This window comes from Oncorhynchus clarkii, chromosome 3, assembly GCF_045791955.1.
Source record: "Oncorhynchus clarkii lewisi isolate Uvic-CL-2024 chromosome 3, UVic_Ocla_1.0, whole genome shotgun sequence".
NCBI classification, from domain to species: Eukaryota; Metazoa; Chordata; class Actinopteri; order Salmoniformes; family Salmonidae; genus Oncorhynchus; species Oncorhynchus clarkii.
This window is the reverse complement of record NC_092149.1, coordinates 38,827,058-38,849,671: the sequence shown is the minus strand read 5'-3', so window position 1 is coordinate 38,849,671 and position 22,614 is coordinate 38,827,058. Positions and strand designations below refer to the sequence as shown.

Here is a 22,614-nt window from a genome sequence, read left to right as displayed (position 1 = left end):
GAAGGAAGTGTTTGCAATGGAAGTCTGATTTAAATATCATGCCCAAATCATCTCAAAAATATTTTTGGGCATGAAAGCAATTTTAATGAATCAATCAAGCCTATTTATAAAGCTCTTTTTACATCAGCCCGATGTCACAAAGTGCTATACAGAAACCCAGCCTAAAACCTCAAACAGCAAGCAATGCAGATGTAGAAACACGGTGGCTAGGAAAAACTCCCTAGAAAGGTAGGAACCTAGGAAGAAACCTAGAGAGGAACCAGGCTCTGAGAGGTGGCCAGTCCTCTTCTGGCTGTGCCGGGTGGAGATTATAACAGAACATGGCCAAGATATTGAAACGTTCATAGATGACCTGCAGGGTCAAATAATAATAATCACATTGGTTGTAGAGGGTGCAACAGGTCAGCACTTCAGGAGTAAATGTCAGTTGGTTTTTCACAGCCGATCATTCAGAGTTAGAGACAGCAGGTGCGGTAGAGAGAGAGAGTCGAAACAGCAGGTCTGGGACAAGGTAGCACGTCCGGTGAACAGGTCAGGGTTCCATAGCCGGAGGCAGAACAGTTGAAACTGGAGCAGCAGCACGACCAAGTGGACTGGGGACAGCCAGGAGTCATCAGGCCAGGTAGTCCTGATGCATGGTCCTAGGGCTCAGGTACTCTGAGAGAAGAGAAAGAGAAAGAGAATGAGAGAGATAATTAGGAGCCTACTTAAATTCACACAGGACACCGGATAAGACAGGTGAAATACTCCAGATATAACAGACTGACACTAGCCCCCTGACACAAACTATTGCAGCATAATTACTGGAGGCTGAGACAGGATGGGTCGGGAGACACTGTGGCCCCGTCCGACTATACCTACTTTGCCAAAGCACAGCCCCCACACCACTAGAGAGATATCTTCAACCACCAACTTATTACCCTTCAACAAGGCCGAGTATAGCCCACGAAGATCTTCCCCACGGCACGAACCAGAGGGGGGCGCCAACCCGGACAGGAAGATCACGTCAGAGACTCAAGTGACGCATCCCTCCTAGGGATGGAATGGAAGAGCACCAGTCAGCCAGAATCCCAGTGGAGAGAGGGGAACAGGCCAGGCAGAGACAGCAAGGGTGATTCGTTGCTCCAGTGCCTTTCCGTTCACCTTCACACCCCTGGGCCAGACTACACTCAATCATAGGACCTACCGAAGAGATGAGTCTTCAATAAAGACTTAAAGGTCGAGACCGAGTCTGCTTCTCTGACATAGATAGGCAGACCATTCCATAAAAATGTAGCTCTATAGGAGAAAGCCCTGCCTCCAGCTGTTTGCCTAGGAGGCCTGCGTCTTGTGACCGTAGCGTACGTGTACTGTAGGTACGTACGACAGGACCAAATATTAATATATTTAAACATGATTTTAAGCTTTACAAAAACATAAACAATGCGTACATGTCCTTTGTTTTCTGGGGTGGTTATTGTAATTTAGTACTGTTGTGCTAATCTCAATAAGGTATTTATATGTCAGATTTGCCTTATCAAGGGGAATATTTCAATAGTTGAAATTACTAATGAGTGACCTGAAATCTTACAGATTGTGACTACTCTTGGTCACTACCTGACTGTCACTTCTCTGTGCTCTCTGGGTGTTTCTGGGGGCAAAGGCATAGAGGAATGGATCCAAGCTGCTGTTGATGAAGACCAGAGATCCATCAATCCTACAATTGTCCTCCCAGAACACTCTCAGAGCCTTATTCTTTGCCAAGATGGCCGTCACTCCCAGCACATTCATGACACGGTGAGGAGTCCATAGAACGATGAAGGACCCATCGATGAGGCTCACTAATCGGGTCGTCCTGGGGCTTCTGAAGAAAGCAGTTTGGTTCCCCCTTTGCCGGAGGCGGATATAGGCTGTGGCCATGATGAAGAAAGGAACTACAAACGCCAGGAGAGTCTACAGGAGCAACACAGCCACCAGCTCAGCGTCTGATGCAAAATCATACTTGCATCGGACCCATCCATTTATCACCCTCCTTCTCATCCTGCACCATTACCCCATAAGGGATGGACCCCAGCTGCCCCAACACAGTACAACCAGTAGCCCCCTCTCCTTTGCCACTCCCAGTCTGGCCCAGCTGTAGAAATGCACTACCTGGAGGTAGCGCTGGATGCTCAGAAGTGTGACAGTCAGCAGACCGGTACAGATACTGCAGTAGGAAAAGTACATGTTGAGCTGACAGAGCACTAGACCCAGGCTCCAGGTGAAGACTAGGTTGTAGATTTGCAAAGGTAGGGTAAAGATGCAGCCGAGTTCAACATCAGTTTCCGGCTCAAACTGGATAGATCTTGGTCCGACGGAGGATGACTATAACTGCTGTTTCTGGGAATACCGAGCAGGCAGTACAAAGACAAGGCCACGCCAGGAGGCAGACCCCAGAAGGAGGCATTAGAGGTGGAGTTAAAGGTGGAAGAGTTAACTTGTTCCATTTCAACCAGTAGGGCAAGCTGACCGGTCAACTGGCTCTCAGTAAAGTGAAACCCAGATATGTCACATGGGGTAAAAACCTAGCAATATTTTCTGAAAGTTCGCTAATTGTAATTGCAGAAGCTTGCTCGTCATGTTACAAGGAAAATAAGGAAGGAGGTCCTTAGAGGTTTACGGAACTCAACATTTTACTATGAAATACAAAATTATTTTAAGGATGGAAGAACTGAATGTGGCACATTCAGAATTGATCAAACCACAGCTCCATGGGTTAAGGTTCTCCAACCCTATTTTCCATTAAGTACGTAAGATTCAGTGTTTTTAAATCTACCCACTGGTTCTGAAACGGTACAAAAATGCAAATGATTTGCTAATGCATAGGTCCCATCCCAGTATTTTCAGAGCAATAAACAATGTAAGAATTCCCCCCTATTTACCATGTTTTAAATGTCATGCCCTATCATCTAAAAATGATTGTATACTAAGTCAATCCATTTAAGAGATGATTTCGGAAAGAAAGCACGCTTAACAGGGGAGCTACAGATATGTTGTGCTCAAGGAATGAGCAGCATTGTTTTCTAAAGTATTTTAATTGTACTGAGCACAGTAACAAGTCTGGTCTACAAGTTAACATCCTGGCAGTGTTGCGTGACCTATAGCCTGACCTCTGGAAATCATGTTCAATTCTACCACAAACTCTCTTTAAAAACGCTCTTTAAAAAATGAGTCCCATATAGTTAGTGCCTCATAATGACTTTGCATAATGAGCTATATTCTCCTTCTTCATTGGGTCTCCTCCAAAATAGATCTCCTCATTGTGCTGAGCATAGTGGTAGTCACTTTTATCTCTGGTAAAGCCCTGTGGCCTCTGCTTGATCAATTAAACGCCTGAAAGGCCTTTCTCCCCGGGCCCTTTCATCCTTCCGCCTAGGAGGGATAGAAAGTTATCAGTCTTTCCAAGCCGATATGCAGGACGGAAATAAGTAGTTTGCCTCTAAAAATGTACAGGTGCTTTACCAGCGTCGCAGTAGGCCCCCAGGCCGCATCTGCATTCGGTTTGCTGCTGCCGGTACGCCATTTGCTCCACGACCTATCTGGCCCCTTGTTCAGCCTGCCTGTGCCTGGGGCCTGCTGACATAGGGGGCGTACTGTACGGCTCGGCTCCTCCAGCTCCACACAGGGATTGACTAGGGCTAAGTCCCCTGGCGATGTTATTGATTTCAGCTAGGGTATTCTTACTGTAGATTGGGCCTGAGTGATGGTGTAGATTTGAACCACGATGGTCCTATTGCTGGGGTAGTTTGGCAGTGTGGGTAGCCGTTTTCATATGGCTGACTGTTGAGTGTTTTGAAGGGAGCTGATGTGAAAGAGGATGTGAAGGAGGAAGAGCATAACCCGAGCGATGTGTTCATCATTGCTCAGTGAATATAGAGGGATACATCGAAATGGCAGCGATAAAGAACGAACATTTAAAAAAAATGTAATAGTCTAAGTAAGCTACTCTTTTAGGAAATGTAAAGCTAAATTATTCATTTAGGTAACCATTTCTTTCTAAGATTTTTTGTTTGTTAACGTGAGCCAGCAACAGTTCAGACTCAGTCAGAGGTTCAGATTCAGTCAGGTGCGAAACATCTGTATATATTTTACCGTGCAGGCGGTGAAGAAGGCTGGATCCAGATGGGTTATTTACAAAATATACAGTATGGACAGTATATGAAAAATAATCACTTTTCTTGTTACCTCAAACACAGGGAAAAATGGGGAAAATGCCCATAAACACACATCTGAATTGTATATGGCAGAGCTGTCTGTATACATGCATGTTACCTGACAAGCAGCTCTCCCAAAATAAGGAGAACGAGGAAAGGACCTGCCTAACCTGGCATAAACCATTCACGCCTTTACAGGTGTATTCTCAATGAACAGGGCAGAAATTTGATGAACTGACTTGTTGGAAAGGTGGCATCCTATGACGGAGCCACGTTGAAAGTCACTGAGCTCTTCAGTAAGGCCATTCTACTGTCAATGGTTGATTGCATGGCTATGTGCTTGATTTTATAGCCGAATCCACTCATTTGAAGGGGTGTCCACATATTTTTGTATATATAGTTTATCATTCTTCCCTGGGAAGTCCTTATGGCTTCCCTGCAGTCAATAAGTCTAAAGTCTCCTATACATCCTTTAAAGGCCTAGTGCAGTTAAAACACGTGAATATCCTGTGTTTTATATATATTTCCCCTCTATGAGGTTGTAATAATACTGTGAAATTGTGAAAATTATTATAATGCCCTTCTTGTAAGAGCTGTTTGAAAAGGCTACGTGAAATTTCAGCCTGTTTAGGTGGGATGGAGTTTTGGCCTGCCTGGTGACAAAGGAGTTAATAGACCGATAAGAAAGAGAGTTCTTAATCTCTCTGCCAATAACAGCTAGTTTTCAGTTTTCCTCTCCCCACTCAGACCACTCCCAGACAGTCCTAGGGAAATTCTTGCTTGAGAAATTGCTCTTTGCTAAAAAAGCGAGTTTCAAACAGTCACAGAAATGATTTGACATTGAAATAAAAATGTCTGCATTGGACCTTTTAGGCTCTGTGAACAGGTATGGGCCGGTTATAGCAGTAACTCCATGTGAGAACGTGAGCCCCACACAATGGTGGCGCAAGTAACGAGGATAGATAGAGGGATGGCATAAAAAGGCCGATAAAGAGCTGGTTTTGCATGAAGATTAAAGTTCACGTAAGGAGAGTGCTGTGTTTCTGCATTCGAATACATTTGCATTAAGGCCAAGAGATTAAATGTGTGGGAAGAGTGTGTGTGTGAAAGTGTGTGTTTTCATGCTCTGGGCTCTAACCCGATGCAGCATACGGGGAGAGACCAGTGAAGGATCAGACTCGGACACTTTCTGCAGCAGCAGGTGGGGGGGTATATATACTGTACGCTACGCTACATCCACTCTTTGCATGTGAATTTGGGAAGTATTTGGGTCTATGTTGAAGGTTTGCTATCATTAAATGTTCCAGTATAATGTTATAAACGTAGGGAGAGGTTGCTGGATCCTGTTACTAACCGTGCTCCTGCATTGTCACAAAGCCATAGACATTGTCACATAATATGACAACTTGCGGACTATGGTACTCCGCAAAAGGAATTCGCTGAAGGGGAACTTACATCTACACTATATGCTTGTGCTTGAATTAGGTTGGGTTGTTTCAGTACATTTACAGCAATAATTTGGCTAGTGGATTATTTAAATCTACACCACGCCTCTGAGAGAGGATTTATACCTTGTTATAAGTATGTATGAGCCTTTATTATGTCTTATAACAACACTTATGTGTTAGGTCTCGCTACGCATAACATTTTCAACTGTCTCAAATGGGCTGTTCTTTAGTCCGAGAGGACTATAAGCCATTATAAAGGGGTATTGCTCATGACAAGTCTAATAATGCATTATAATGTTATTCTCACTTAATAACTCATTAAGTTGAGCCGGTCAGGCTCAGGCAGGCATCTTCTTTTGCTTGTAAAGCAACAAATAGGAAGGACTTCACTTTCAGTTCTATCGGTCCTATCGGTCTATTTCTGTTTCTGTAGCTGGATGGCCCTCAGGCCTGCATTTCCCCAGTCACACCCTCTCTGAAAGCGGGCATTATCATGCAGTGGTTCCCCTATTTATCTATTTCATCATGCTGGAAAGTGATTGTTGAATTGCAATACATAACTGATCATGTAATTATTTATTGACCTCGACATTTTCCTGTCAAACTTTAATTACTGTTTTTACCCTTTGACCTTTTGATTTTGTTACAACATTTTGTTATTCTTTGGCTATGCAGTATCATAGCGAGTTAAAATGTTAATGCACGGTGCTGGTTAACAAACCATAATGATGTGTAACTTGTAAACACTATTGATTTGTAATTGAGGATTTAGAAATTTAAGCTAAAATGCCGTAGTTGCTCTCTCACAGTAACTCGCCTCAGGCTTTAACTTGGCATGAGTTAAACCATGTTTCTGTGTATCTGTATGTTTGCAGGGCCTTGATGGACAGGGCAGTGATTGTGCTGCTGACTGTATGCTGCCTGCTGCAGGGGCATCTAGCGACCACAGGGAGGCAGCCCGGCACCAAGCACCACTTCTTCTATGCTGTGGAGATGGACGGAGGCACCAGAGCTGCACAAGCCCTGGCCGAGCAGCACGGACTACAGTTCATATCACGGGTCAGTGCATATTTAAAACCTGCCTTTATTACTTCATCCTATGGACCTGCAATTTTCATTCTTTAAATCAGTTTACTGAGGGGCTTTTTGTCGGGAGATGTATGAAAGTGCTGACTTCCATTTCCATTTGAGGATATCTGACTTTCATCAAATTACAGCGGCCTTTCTGAATATTTCATATCTGATCACAGACTCCCTCTCACCCGCACGCCCACACGCACACACGCACGCACGCCCACACACACACACGCACGCACACACACACACACACACACACTCACTTTAACTCTTACCTCTTACCGTCACTGGCCAACCTTGGAATCCTATACTAAAATTTGACAGAAGAAATCCAGTTGAATGTCTTTAGAAATTATTAGGCCTATATTGGCTTCCATTTTATCTCTTGTCTTGTCGTCCGTCCATCCGTCTGTCTGTATGACTGATTCATACCATATCAGTACTGCCTTCTGTAAAGTGTCTAGGCCTATTCAGAGTGTTTGTGTAGCTGATGTAACGGATGTTTAGGGGACGTGAGATTGAGTCAAGTTTTGTAATTGTGTGGCTCAGTAGATTCTGTATGTCACTGCGCCAAGAGATTCCGTTTTTTTGTTGTTGTAGTTTGAGGTACAGTGTTAGTGTTGTACAGTATATGTTGTTTCCAAGTTCTGGTTTTGCCTGGTCAAACTATTGAAGGAGAGGGTGAGAGAGTGCGAGGTTATTGATAAGTGATCAGAGACGTGTCCTTTGCCCTGGTGGTCGACTCCCTAATGGTCACCCTGAGGACGTAAGCACATCTCAGCCTTGGCTCTGGCCGCTGCTGCCTGGACCATGAATAATACATTGAGTTGACCTTTATCAGGAGTTTATTGGACAGTGCCCCTCCATCTTGAGCTCATACACACACACGGGCGCATACACACACACATACACACACACAAACGTACATGCACGCACGCACGCACACACACACACACACACACACACACACACACACACACACACACACACACACACACACACACACACACACACACACACACACACACACACACACACACACACACACACACACAGACACACACACACACACACACAGACACACACACACACACACGCACACACACACGCACACGCACACGTGTATATGTAGCCTCTCTTCTCAGGTATTAATGAGAGTGGGATCGGTCTTGAATCACCTCTCTTTCGCTCTCTCTCTCTCTCTCTCTCTCTCTCTCTCTCTCTCTCTCTCTCTCTCTCTCTCTATTTGTGTATATTATAGTCTCAGCAATTTTGGACTCAGCAGCAGAGGAACGCCAAGCCAACCATGTCAGGTTCCTGTAGCTCCTCCAATCTGCTGACTGGCCTGTTTTACCTGTCGCCACAGGCTGATGCTAAATGTCAATGACATTAAATCCCTTTGTTAAGTCAAATCCAATTTAATTGTGTCACCGGTGATTTGCTCATTGCATGCATACAATATTGTGTATCAAGACCGGCACTTCACAGTTGACTGTGATATTTTTGAAAAACATTGAAGTGAAATGAAAAGTTTGACAGCACGGCAGGCTTTTGGAGGGGGAGATCTGCTTCTGGCATTCCAGTGGTAATATTGTATGAACGGAAAGGGAATCAAATGTCTCTTGACGCTAGCACTCAACATATTGGTGGTCTCTTTGATTTTAGTAGTGCTCCTAGGAGAATGTCATCAGGTTTCTGTGCATTGTATTGTACTGGCTTGACATATTCATTTCAACTGGGATATAACAAAAAAAAAGAAGCAGAGAGGTAAAAACAGAGACAGCATTTTTGACATGATATATTTTACAACAATGCACTATAGGTCTCTTTATTTTGTTAGGCGCACTCTTCAATAGTGTGTAATACAGCGTAGCAGACAGGATTGTAGTCATTCAGGAAGTAAACGGACATTTCCAAATTCTAGTTTCCCTTATTGCTTTTCAGTGGCTGAATTTTTAAAATAAGAATGAGATTTTCTGTTTACTTCCTGAATTGACTGAAAAGCAATATTGACCCCCAACACTGATAGCAGAATATTCACCTTTCTATTTGGGATTTGATTTGATTTATTGACGGTCACTGGGGAGATTCAAGAGGACACTTTGCAGTTTGCCGTCCAGATTTCTCAGCTCTCTTCTTCTTTGGTTCGGATGGTGATGGCCGTGATTAAGCGTCATTATGTTGTTTTTCTCTCACCATACTGTACGGCTCCCAGATTTTTACCTGAGCAGTCATTTCAAAAGGGCCTTTCAAGATTCCTCTCATTTGAAGGGTGGTATTAAAACCTTCACCAAGCCTGTACTTTAGATGTCTGAACGTCAGAAAATCTTCAGTTGAGGCGCGGTGAAAATATAGAACAGAAAAAAAAACACACATTTTAAGTTAGTTTTAGTTCTCTCAAGAGAGGATCAGGATGTGAGTTGTAGTATCATAAACTCCCTCATGCATGTGTTTGTGTGATACAGGTATTCTTCGAAACCCATGTAGTATACGATTGCAGTTGTCCATTGTTTATAATTGTGTTGTGTAGCCCTTTGTGTGTGTGTGTGTGTGTGTGTGTGTGACAAGAGCACGCTCAGACAGGGTAGGTAATAGCAGACATTACTGGTGTGAGGTTTCAGACATGGAAAACAACAGGATCGTTCTCAACCACTTCACACACACACACGCACGCACGCACGCACGCACACACACACACACACACACACACACACACACACACACACACACACACACTTTTCATGGCCCCCGGCAGGTGTGAAAGCTTGTCATTCACACACACACTCCCCTTAATCTCTTCATGCTCATTTCATTACACAGAACATCAGACTGACTCAAAATACTGTACAGGCTTAAGAGCCCTCGCACTCGCATGCGCAAATGCATTCTGCATGTGTATTTGCAAATGTGTCGTATCATGTTATGCCCTATTTGTATTACTGACTCTATATAGTGTGTATATGTGATAGTAGTATATATGACCGTGCGTGTGGGTGGTGTGTGTGTGTTGTTGTTGTTGTGTACTCTGAGACCAGGAAGTCCCTCCACTCTACCCAGTGGTGAAAGGCCTCCCAGAATTCCCCTCTCTCTAGTGATGTGGAATACTGCTGCCAGATTACCATATCATTACCATACCATTACCATAACATTACCCAAGCACAGCTTGTGTTAGTGTCTGTGGACATTGTATCAGCTCATCAAGAGATTCAACCTCCCCCCATGCCTATTTTAGACATAACCTACCTTCCACCTGTCTCTCTCTACCAGTCATACATGTACTCTTGAGGTGTGTTTTCGATCTGATTAAAGCACATGTAATTGATGTAGAGAACTGGATTTACTGAGCTAAATGAAATCAGAGGGCTCAGAGATCAGTTAACTCGGCTGTCATACACGGTTAAAACTACCTTTGAACAGGGCTTAGTCTGTATATTGTACCTCGTTTAGAATCTCAATATCCTTTCAACAGAAGATACAAACCTGTGAGTTACAGACTGACCAGTCAACCGAGCGAGCGTGCGATATCCAACCAGGACATGTAAAATGCGTACTGCAGACAAACGTAAATGCTGCTTACATGTGCTGATGCAAATACAATACTGACAGTATCTGGCTAAATTATGAGAAAATTCTGGTAAATACACAAATAAGCACATTCTATAAAGGTTTCAAAGTAATGGACACGTAAGTCTCCTGAACGGTCTCCATTCCTGATGTGTTCATATGCATGGTGGCTGAAATGCAATGACCAGGTTTCTGTATGGCATGGAATAGACTCCAAGGCACACCTCTCTTTCCTCTCCCTCCTCCATCCACCTCTCCCTCTCTCCTGTGTCCTCTCCCTCCCTTTGCTCTTTGTCCAGGGCACTTAGGGGCACACGGAGGAACACCAATACTCTAATGGCTAGGAGTGAGGCCCCATTCCATTAGTTAGAGGGCTGAAGGTTCACTCCTCTCTCTCTCTCTCTCTCTCTCTCTCTCTCTCTCTCTCTCGCTCTCGCTCTCTGTGCGTGTGTGTGTGTGTGTGTGTGTGTGTGTGTGTGTGTGTGTGTGTGTGTGTGTGTGTGTGTGTGTGTGCGTAATGGAGGCAGGTGATAGCCATGGCATGAGGGTGGGCACCGCTGCACCAGCTGCACACTATAAAAGGCACTGTGTTTATGTTGATTCTACTGACTCGTAACTCCTCTCCCACCTGTCCTACTCATGCGTCACTCTCAGCCGTAAAGACAGGGAGGAAAAACAGACAGACACAAAAAAAAAGGCAAAGAGTAGTCTCTGTGGAAGATGTCGATGCCAGTCTCTCCCTTCCAGGTGGGAATGCCAGGGAGAAACGAAGGAAGAGGAGGAGGGGAGAGCAGAAATTACGTTGGGTGCTCCCTCTCCCTCTCTCTCTCTCTCTCTCTCTCTCTCTCCCTCGCTCTCTCCCCCCCCCCCCCCTCTCTCTCTCTTTAGGCTGAGATGATGTATGGCTGCAAAGGCCACATGTTGGCCGTGTGATGGATTAAAGCACTTTGTAGGAAAATGACTGAGAGCGCCTCAGCACCCCCGAGTCCAGCCTTTAATAAAACTCTCTTCCATATTGAAATGGAGAGAGGAGGGGAGAGAGGAGGAAATAGAAAAGGAGAGAGAGGAGAGAGAGAGAGAGGAGGGGAGAGAGGAGAGAGGGAAAGAGAGAGAGAGAGAGAGAGAGAGAGAGAGAGAGAAACACACAAACACATTTACTCACACAATGCACTTAGGCTATGTGGAAATAGACTTGCAATGAGAGATATTGCTGTAAAGACCTTTTAGCATAGGCGGTTTAGCATTGTTATAATGGTGATATTTGGAAGAAATTAGACTTAAATAAATGCACTGAAAACTAAGACATACACTAACTTTATTTTAAAAAAAAAATTGTTAGATGAAAGTCATTTTTTTACTGTGCGGTGTTAAAGTCATGTAATGCTCATTTTGATTCGTTATGTGCTTTTGATTGGTCAGTGTATTAGCGTTGCTACTGGTACTCTATTCAGATTGGTCAGTGTATTAGCGTTGCTACTGGTACTCTATTCAGATTGGTCAGTGTATTAGCGTTGCTACTGGTACTCTATTCAGATTGATCAGAGTATTAGCGTTGCTACTGGTACTCTATTCAGATTGGTCAGTGTATTAGCGTTGCTACTGGTACTCTATTCAGATTGGTCAGTGTATTAGCGTTGCTATTTTTACTCTATTCAGATTGGTCAGTGTATTAGCGTTGTTAATGGTACTCTATTCAGATTGGTCAGTGTATTAGCGTTGCTACTGGTACTCTATTCAGATTGGTCAGTGTATTAGCGTTGTTAATGGTACTCTATTCAGATTGGTCAGTGTATTAGCGTTGCTACTGGTACTCTATTCAGATTGGTCAGTGTATTAGCGTTGTTAATGGTACTCTATTCAGATTGGTCAGTGTAAGGAAGCATGCTGTCTTCCTCTGCTCATCATTTATTGTTCATCCAACCACAGGCAGAAATGAATGAATATTTCACCACTGTGGATAAGCAGTGTGAGGAGGACTCTAGATTAGTGGGCGATATAAAGAGGTTTGAAAAACACTACCACAGTACTACCCTTCCCTCTGTGTTAGCAGCAGAGCAGACTTTCATCTAAAACACCTTTGTCCAACTACATAGCCCAGATTTCTCTACCAACCATGAGGCCAACAAGACATCACTGCTCACCCCACCACCACCACCACCACACACACAATCTTTCTCCCTCTCTCTACACACAGATGCGCACACACACACCTAGTCGTATCTCTTAGTTATGGCTTCTATTGGCTTCCACAGGCCTAAACCCCTGTAGAGCAGTAAGCATACACACCAGCTGTCTCTCTCTCCATAGGGTGGGCCCGCCCCACGTGGCTCTTGCACACTGCCTCAGTGACTCTTGATGTCTCTGTTTGTTTTTGTTATTCTTCCACGCCGTCCCCTCCCTTCCTCTGTCTATCGGAGGCCGTCAGTGGGAGCGGCTCATGCGGCTTGTTTGATAGATGTGTCAGAGAGCTGTTTAAACCCATCCTATGGCGGATATAGGATGCATCCCTATTCCCTTAATACTGCACTAATTTTGATCAGGGTCCATATGGCTCTGGTCAAAATGAATGCAATATAGAGGGAATAGGGTGCCATTTGGGACGCAGACTTAGAATGGAGGCGGGCATAGCTATAAAGTCACAGATAGGCTGCTACGCATCAGTGTATTGTGACCTGTTAACTCAAAGACATTGACTTGTAGCCCTTTCCTGCACTCCAATAATCAAATCGCCCTCTAGAGGCCTCATGGGTGGAATGTTATTGATATATTTCATCATTTCATGATTAATCAAAACCTGCCGAAAATCCAGTGTTTCTATGTCAAACGGTTTCGAAATATTGTTGGTCTTCTGTGATGTATACAAAGTGTATAATATTGAATGCAAACTCAAAATTGAATAAACGTTCAACTCTTTATCTGACATGGTACAGCCTTCTTTTATTTAAGCCCATAACCATGTGTGTGAGCTGTATACTTTTGTTTCAAAGTTGATTTGTTTTAGACTACCAAGAAACACTTGATTCAGGCCATTGCAGTAAAAGGTTAAATGTTAGATGGTGTAGTGTAGTCACTGGGTTAGTGCAGATTTTGATTGACAGGTAACAATAACAGTCACAACATGCCAGTGGCATGGTACAGATATAGCATCTTAATTTGACCAGTGTTGTCACAGAGGTTAAATAATCCTGCAGCAACAGGAAATGTGAATATATTGTGTGGATTATGATTAATGGACGTTCATGTAAGGGTTAATACATCCTTTGTTAGGGCAAATCAAGACCGGCATTTTAAAGTCGAAATTGCAGACTTTAGAATACTTTTTTAAACCTTGAATACACCACAAAGTGTGCGTTTCCTGTAGTGCAGAAAAATGTGATAAGGCGACAGGGTGATCAAATCAAGGTCCTACACCGGTATGTTGTGATGCATATGATGAGCAGTGACTTCAAGCTTTGATCAATGCACACGCATAAAGAAGCATATCTTAAGGACGGTTTCGATACCTAAACTCTACGTAGATAAACACAAGCAGACACGCCGTTGCGCACACGCGCACATGCACGGATGCACGGACGCACACACTCAATTAAGGATTCCTTTTTCTGCCCATTACGCAATGTGAATATTTCTTTCCCCCTTGGTGGTCCTTATTGCAAAACGTCACCTCCATAAAGTAAAATGAGATTTTTTTTCAGTTTTTAAAAAAGCAACATGTTTTCCCTTCAGTTTTTTCCCCCCTTTCTCTCTTAAAAGAGGGACTGGCAGAAATAGGTGCTTCTTTCATAGCTCAGGTCTAGGGGAGAGAGGTGAAGTGCTCTACACACAGCATTAACTGTATCCTCTGTGAACTAGGATCAGAGGGTGAAGGCTGAGAGGTTGGTTGGATGGCAGAGGTCAGTCCTTGGCCGTCGCCCTATGAGAATAAAGGATGTAGCTCGTGTTGTATTAATATACAGTACACAAACATCAAGGACCCAGGCAGTTCCAAGACCACCACTATACTGTACGGCTTTACACCACTCAAGATACAGAGCTATCAATATCAGGCTATCGAGTCAACACATTATTTTGATGACTCCAGACCAAAACACAACCTGAAGCTGGACTGATACGTTGGCTGATGGGTTATGAGATAAGCTGATGTGTTAACACATAGAGAGGGTCGTAGGGACAGAGGCTTTGTCTGCCATGATTAGTGTTCTCTCTCATTGGTGTGCGTGTGTGTGTGTGTGCGTGTGTGCGTGTGTGCGTGTGTGTGTGTGTGTGTGCGTGTGCGTGTGCGCGCGTGTGTGTGTGTGTGTGTGTGTGTATGTGTGTGTGTGTGTGTGTGTGTGCGTGCGTGTGTGTGCGTGTGTGTGTATAAGGCAGGCCTTATACTGTGGGTGAGCAAGACAGGCCTTCTACTTCCACACTGGAGGACATGAGTGAAGGGGTGGATAATTGATAGTGACAATTCTCTCCCCGCTTTAATTGCTGGCGGAGAATTAGATTACCTTTTCAAAGTGCCTTCATTAGCAGGGGGAAGATCCAAACCAACTCTAACTCTGATTGTTCTCGTATTGTTCTCCGCTGAACCTGCCCTGGCAGGGTGGCTGTGTTTACTTTGGTGGGATTGGGTAGGGATGTTTTGGTGGGAGTCATCAGGAGATGGATGCAGTCATTTTGTGTCATGTAGGTTGGCTTCCGTGTTGTGTGTTCGAGTACAGCACCATCCTGAGTCAGAACCCCAGCTCTATACCCTATCACCAGCCCCAGTCATACCCAGCCCCAGTCATACCCATCCATATCCGTCACTATCCCCATCCACACCCCCAAATCTATCCCCATCCCCATTGAATTCTTATCCCTATTTCTCATCCCCAATTCTATCCCCAGCCCTAGTCATCCCCATCCTATAGTCTCAGTTCACTCGCCGGCCCCAGTCAGCTCCACCCGCAGTCCCTGTTTCCAGCCTGCCTCCCACTGAGTCTAATGGAGTGTGCAGGAGCCAGGGGAGTCGCATGGACTCAGTACAGCTCAGCTGGGATCAGGACTGCCAGCATTATAAACTTACCGTGTGATTATTGTCAGAGCGGGACTCTGCTGCCCGGGGGGTCTGCACTGATGGGTAGTGTGTCACTGAGTACAGCCAGCCTGGGAGGGCGGGAGGGAGGAGGAGGAGAGAGAACGGAAGGTAGAGAACTCTGACTGAAGAGGGAAAAGAAAGCAGAGGGAGGGAAGGCTGAGATGATACATGGTGTGGGAGATAAAGAGAGCACGTAGGGGGTGATATATAGAGAGAGGAGGATAAGAATAGTGTGAGGGAAGAAAAAGAGAGGCAATAGGGAAATCAGGGAGGGAGAAAAATGTTGAAGAAAAAGGGATGGGGAGAGAGAAGGAGAAATTAGAGGAAATTGTTAAGCGTGCAACTGTGTGCTGTGATATTGTTTCTTTCTCTCTCCATCTTCCTCTCCCTCTCCCTCTAAACGGTGGGGATGTAGCCTGTATCTGCCAAGGAAAAGGAACTCAATTTGGGACAATTTACTCGGCAGTCTCGGGCCTGATGTACCTTGGGGACAGAGAATTGGAGAGAATGAAACTGAAGGAAGATAGAATCAGCAAGAGACACACACACACACACACACACACACACACACACACACAGTCCCCATATACAACCCCCTCTCGTTCAAGGCACACAATTGCCACAAAGTAGATTTCACTTAGTTAGGTCTCCCAGGCGAGTCAAAAGGTTTGAGTATATACGACTTGGAAATGAAAAGCCTGGGATTTGGCCAGATGAAATGTGGGCTATTGGATTTTAGCACCACCACCTCATTGAGCAATTCCACTACAGAGACAGATGGTCAGGGTAAATGTCGAAATCATGTTGGGGAAGGGGTCACAAGGGTGGCAAAAGGGTATCTTCATGATATGCTCTCGTTTCTCCACTTAGCTCAGGTGGAATAAAATCATAAACCTCTACAACCCTCTACGTAACCGCAACTTCGGAAAATAGGTCCTAAACCGCATACTGTGTATGGCTGCACTGGACATGAATGTAGCGATACTATAGTCACGTGCTAGCATAGCGTTTGATGTTGTGGTGTGTGTTTTTGTTTGTTTGTGTGTGTGTGTGTGTCAGTCAGTAACATGTCTGTGCTCTATCCAAACAGATAGGCAACCTGGAGGGCCACTTCACCCTGAGAGACAGCAGGGGGCGCCCTGACAGAGCTGCCCTGGTGAACACCCTGGCAGAAAGAACAGGGGTGAGTATCTACTGCACTTCAGGTAGAATATTTAACCACTGATCTAGGGTCAGATAACCATATCCCTAATCCTAACCATCAATGGGATGATAGAATAGCTGACCCCATATCAGTGGTTAGGAGAAGCTATTACCAACTCCATCTGCTATGAGCACAGAGAGACACATAACACCAACAGTGCCTGTGTTGTATCCATACTGTATATGCGTACATTATAGTGGGGTTATATGTTATGTGGTGATATGTTGGTTTAGTGTACACTGTCTGTAGAACATGGTAGGAAACTGATGTGAAACAAGAGTAAAGAGAAACTATTCAGCTTTTTTTCCGATGTGGTTATTGGATATACTTACCACGGCCCTGTTCGAAGGGAATTCACACCAAAGCATGAGTTTTAATTTTACGCAGCATGTATATGTAAATGAGGGCTCATTTAGTTTTTTCGCTAGTGCTTTAATCAAGCCTAGTGTTGATGAGAAAAAAGAGAAAGTGTGTGTTGATGTTTACCTCTTTGGTACAGAGCCCCCCTAGCACCTCCGCCTCCTCCCCATCCCAACCCTTTTGTACCACCTCCATCACCCCATCCCCGCTCTGCATAACCCTCCGAGCATGCAGCCTCCTCGCACCGAGGCGTTGCTAGGGCAACTGTCACCCGCGGCGACATCCCATGACAGCATGGGGCGACTGGAGGGGAGAACGGGGCTGTGGCACATCCTGTGTCCTCTCTCTAAAGTCGCCTCTCTCTTTCTCCCCTGTAGACCTGGCCCTTTACCAAACCCTGCACCCCTATCACACTCGTCATTCACTGTCCTGACCCCTCACACACACATGCACGGATGCGTGCAAGCACACACACACGCTCACACGCATCCACAAACAGACTACACCTTTACGCACAACACACACACACACACACACACACACACACACACACACACACACACACACACACACACACACACACACACACCCACACACCCACACACACACACACAATACCCCCTACAGCAGAGAGAAGATCCTCTAACTTTTACCATCTGAATCAGACTCCGTGTGATTAATTGAAGTAATTTATGCACAATCTCTAGTGACTCCCATGTATGCTTCATGATTTCATTAAATTGTAAGTTTAATTACTTTTCTAGCATCTTAACTTTAGGTGAAAATGAATTCACACTCTGAAATATTGCATATTTGGTAATGAATCTCAAACGTAATGGATGACACAAATAATGTTTTTGTAATCATGAAACATTGCACACAGAAATATTGCGTGTTTACGTTGTACCACCGTGGTAGTTTCCTTGCTGTAACCCTCATTATACAGGTATATTGTATTTGCATTACATTTACGTTCTCCTCTCCGTTCCCATTGGTTGGTGGTTGCCGTTTAACCCGCCTGTTCAGGATGTACTATGGAGTGGAAATACAGCTCTGACATTACTCTCTGTAACATGATCACCTATGTTTAGGAGTGTGAGACCTAGAACTCCTGTTTCAGACTAATATAATCTGCTTAATTGTATTTTGGAGGGGTTTAAAAACAGTCAATATTTGAATAGGTTTATGAGAGACTTTTATTCGTGTGTGTGCGCGTGCGACAAATATAATTGGTGTGCTACCTGGGCTGTAGCCAAGGCCTGCTGCTCTGCTCTACAACCCCTGAGCCTCAGCTTTTCTCTGACTTGTTTTCAGCTCAGTTGACAGCGTCCAGTGGATGTGTCTACCAGTATAATGTACGTGAGCTCCATGGGGCTTGCATCTTTATTTGATAGGATTGGTGGTTAGCCTAGTCTGGTTGTCAGTCTTGGGGTGCCAACAACAGACCATTATGAAATGCAGAAGCAGTCCCAGAAGCAGTCAACCAATGTAGACCATCTTGAGTTTTGAGTTGAGTCTTGTTTCATGTGTATAATGGCAGCTAAAAGCTGAATTGCAGTAGCACATACTGTACAAGCAAACACATTTAAAGCAATAAACTGAGACACAGGAAATGTATAGTAAGTTATACTATGACATCCAGATGGCATAGAGATCAGTGAGTCTGTGGATGTGATGTGCGGGCAATGTGGGGAGATTGTAAACAGACATTATCTCTCTCAGAGAAAGAGAGAGAGAGAGAAAGAAAGAGAGAGAAAGAGAGAGAGAGGCATGGTGGAGGAATGGTCTGTTGTGGTCCCCGCGAGGGAGTGTGGGTTTGTCACCATGTAATCCCGACTCATGCAGCCTGAGCAAAGCAACAATTAGCCATTGTGCTAATTACACTGCTAATTATATGATTACCAAGCCTTTGGAAAGCCGCTCATCACAGAGATCTTAGAGGTCTGAGACAACACGCAGATAAGGCCTCAACGTACGCACACACGTGCATGAACAGCACACACTCGCACCTGCACACATAAGCACACACACACACACACAGAGACTGGCTGACTGAGTCTGCTGTGCTGGGTGTAGCTGCTAGGCTAACTGCAGTGTGAGTGCGAGCCTTCAGACGCTCTGACAGTAATATCATTTCCCAGTCTTCAGAGGGCATGTCTGTGTGACGTAAAACAGAATGAGATCAGACTCTCTCTCTCTCTCTCTCTCTCTCTCTCTCTCTCTCTCTCTCTCTCTCTCTCTCTCTCTCTCTCTCTCTCTCTCTCGGCTCTATGACGCACCTTCTTGAGTCACCTGTCTCAGCCATCTCACCTGGATCACGCTCCCTGGGGGAACACACACACACACAGACACAGACACACACAGACACAGACACACACAGACACAGACACAGACACACACACACACACACACACACACACACACACACACACACACACACACACACACACACACACACACACACACACACACACACACACACACACACACACACACACACACAGACTGATTCTCAGAGACTGAACTCCACAGTGACCTTTTACGGAGCGTCTCAGACACAGACCCCCCACCGGCTTTTGACCTACACACATGTTACTGCTAGTGAGGAATAAAAGAACACACACACACAAACACACAAAGGCACACACATGCACACGCACACTCCCAGTGTACATCCAAATCACCCCCAGTGCAGAACACACTAATACACACTACTAATACACTACTTCATTGGTGCAAAACCTGAAAGATGTCAACAATGGAGCAAACGCAAAAAAACAGGATTTGAAGCTATAAATCATTTGTTTACAAATACCCCAGTCACAACGAAAGTAAAACAAAAATATTTGTAGGTGCTTTTTTCTGTGGTAAAGATGAGGTCATTTTTTAAAATGTAGAATTCTTTTTTACTAATCTCATTAAGTTAAATCCTATAATAAAAATGGAACATATCGTTATTAAATTACAGAAACGTTACACACTGTGGCTTTAATATTCCTTCATTTATACACACATACAACACTGTATGTACTCAAATACAGCTGACTCATGTACACACACTGTAAATAAGAAAAATAGCACACATTCAGAATAAGGATGGTGTTCTGTGTCTACAGTGTTTCTCTTTGATGATTTCCCTGCCGTTTCAACCTCATTGTTGTGTAGAGGTTTGATTTGGCTTCTGATTCCAACGATACCCCACAATACTCTCCTCCTCTCCCACCCTTCCCCCTCTCCATGCTCATATCCTCCTCCCAAGGATGGAAAAACATTTGATTTATTTTCTCTCTCTCTCTCTCTCTCTCTCTCTCTCTCTCTCTCTCTCTCTCTGTTGGTGTTGTGTGTGTTTTTTTTAAGACTCCAGTCACATCCGCAATCCCACGGCCCTATAAGGAGCTTTCACGCTTTTTGGTTTGCTTTAGATGTTTAATACCCCTCTCTTTTGTGTCAGGGAGCTGGAGAGGCGTTAAGAAGCGCTGATAAACCCACTTAGATCCCTTCCTGGCCCGTCACCCCGGCCTGCCAGGCCGCTTTAGCAGGGAGCTGATCTGTGACGGCCTGCCACTCAAACTGAGAGCTTCTGAAGGCTGACACAATAGAGTGAGCAGCACACAGGGCCTTGGCGGAGGGAGAGATGGAGGGAGGAGAGGGAGTCAAAGAGGAGAGGGGAGGGAGGGAGGGAGTGGGAGAGGGAGTCTAGGGGACTAAAGGTGCAGGGAAAGAAGGCGAGAGGGGGTAGAGTGTATCTTCCTTATCCCTCCCCTGTCTTCCACCTTGGCCTCTTCTTTCTGCTCTCCATCCTTCCCCCTTTCTCTCGCCTCTGTCATATCCTCTAACCTTCGTCCTGTCCATTTGCCTCTCACATTCAGCCTCACTCAATCTCCATTTTGTCTCTCACTCTGGTCCATCCTCCCTCTCTTCATTCTCCACCTTTCTTTCTCCCTACACAGCCTCATCCCCCTCTCTGTGTTTTCCCCCCTTCTCTCCCTCCCTGTCTCTTTGTCCGTCAACCTCCCCTTTCCTCTCTTTCTCCCCCTCCCGTCTCCCATGTCTCTGTGGTCAGGCTGTCAGTGAGGGAGAGGATGGAGAGAGGAGAGAAGGAGGGAGAGGAAAGAGGAGGAGATAGGGACCAGTGGCGTGCGTCTAGGCGTGGGGTGGCAATGCTAGTGGTAGCGTTGGCGTGCGACCCCACTCCGCTTCGCCATAATGGGCTGGGGCAGACAGACAGACAGCCGGCAGAGTGACGGGGAGCGGGGTGATTGACAGGGGCACACTGGCGCTAGCGCCCGCATCCCAGGGGGCCGTGGGGGGTAGTCGAGCCCGAAATGTCAGCCGCGATATCTGCGCAGTTCCCAGTGTCTGCTCTGCCCGTATCGCACAGCTGCAGCTGGCTGCCATCGCCCGCCCTCACTCACACTCGTTCCTGCTCTCTCTCTCTCTCTCTCTCTCTCGCTCTCTCTCTCTCCTTCACTCTCTCTTTCTCTCTCTCTCTCACTCATTCCCTCACTTTCACTCATTCCTGCTTACCTTCTGTCCCTCTCTGTCTTCATCCCTCTCCCACCTGTTTATCATCCCTCTCCCTCTATCTCCTTCTTCCTCACACTTTCTCTCTCGCTCTCTCGCTCTCTTGCTCTGTCTCTCACTTTGTCTCTCACTCTGTCTATCACTCTGTCTCTCACTCTGTCTCTCACTCTGTCTCTCACCCTCTTGCTGCCTTTCAGAAACACACATACTCTTTCAACCAGTTTGTTTATCATAGCTGTCTCCTCATCTCTTTCTCCATTAATCTCTCAGTTTCTCTTTCAGCCTCTCCGGTTCTCTCTCCATCTGGCCACACTTCATTGTGATTTGGAAAATGTCAGCTTCAGGTGGTCATCTTTTGTTTTGAACTTGGGTTTGCATTACAATGGCTCACTTTGTGTTCTCTATGTGGTAGAGCGAGAGAGAGAGAGGGAGGAAGAAAGAAAGAAAGAAAGAAAGAAAGAAAGGGAGTTTTTTTCTGGGTATAGAAGCAATAGGCTTTGTGTGTGTGTGTGTGTGTGTGTGTGTGTGTGTGTGTGTGTGTGTGTGTGTGTGTGTGTGTGTGTGTGTGTGTGTGTGTGTGTGTGTGTTTTATGTTTGCTCATGTCTGTTTGCGCAGGTTTGCGAATGTGTGTGTCTGTACAATGGGTGTGTGTGTGTGTGTGTGTGTGCCTGCATACATGTCATTGCTGGATGATGAATGCATTGACTGTGGAGGGGTCAGTGTCACAGACTGCATGGTCAATGGCCCACGTCCCTGAGGCGGAACGTGAGTGAGCCTCCCCAAAGACTCTGAATCTGCCATTAAGACACACGCACACACACGGGCACACATGCATGGACACACACACACACTCACGCACACTCATACACACACGGCTCCCCTGTGAGTGTGCCGTTAGGAGCTGGCAGGCCCAGGTCCTGACAGAGAGCGATTAGCTCCCTATCATGTGTATTGATCACAGTGTCCTGGCTGGTCCTCTCTGGGAGGGGAGGTGCTAGGTACAAGGGCACATGCCAAATAAAATGGCCATTATCTCTCTGTGTGTGTGTGTGTGTGTGTGTGTGTGTGTGTGTGTGTGTGTGTGTGTGTGTGTGTGTGTGTGTGTGTGTGTGTGTGTGTGTGTGTGTGTGTGTGTGTGTGTGTGTGTGTGTGTGTGTACTAGTAGACTGAGGAGAATGAGTGTGTATGAGGAAGTGGGC

General features: G+C 45.4%; 1 protein-coding gene and 1 pseudogene across 1 annotated transcript in view; one reads left to right on the top strand and one right to left on the bottom strand.

Annotated features, from left to right (window-relative positions):
• Window positions 1-1,566: 1,566 nt before the first annotated feature.
• LOC139405967 (delta-type opioid receptor-like) lies at window positions 1,567-2,465 on the bottom strand (annotated as a pseudogene).
• A 3,941-nt stretch (window positions 2,466-6,406) lies between these two features.
• The window catches only part of LOC139385550 (PC3-like endoprotease variant B), a 151,724-nt gene continuing 135,516 nt past the window's right edge, over window positions 6,407-22,614 (top strand). The window contains exons 1-3 of the mRNA XM_071130706.1: window positions 6,407-6,411; window positions 6,496-6,679; window positions 16,417-16,509. Of these exons, the coding sequence (XP_070986807.1) occupies window positions 6,407-6,411; window positions 6,496-6,679; window positions 16,417-16,509 (282 nt within the window). The remainder of the gene's footprint in view (window positions 6,412-6,495; window positions 6,680-16,416; window positions 16,510-22,614) is intronic.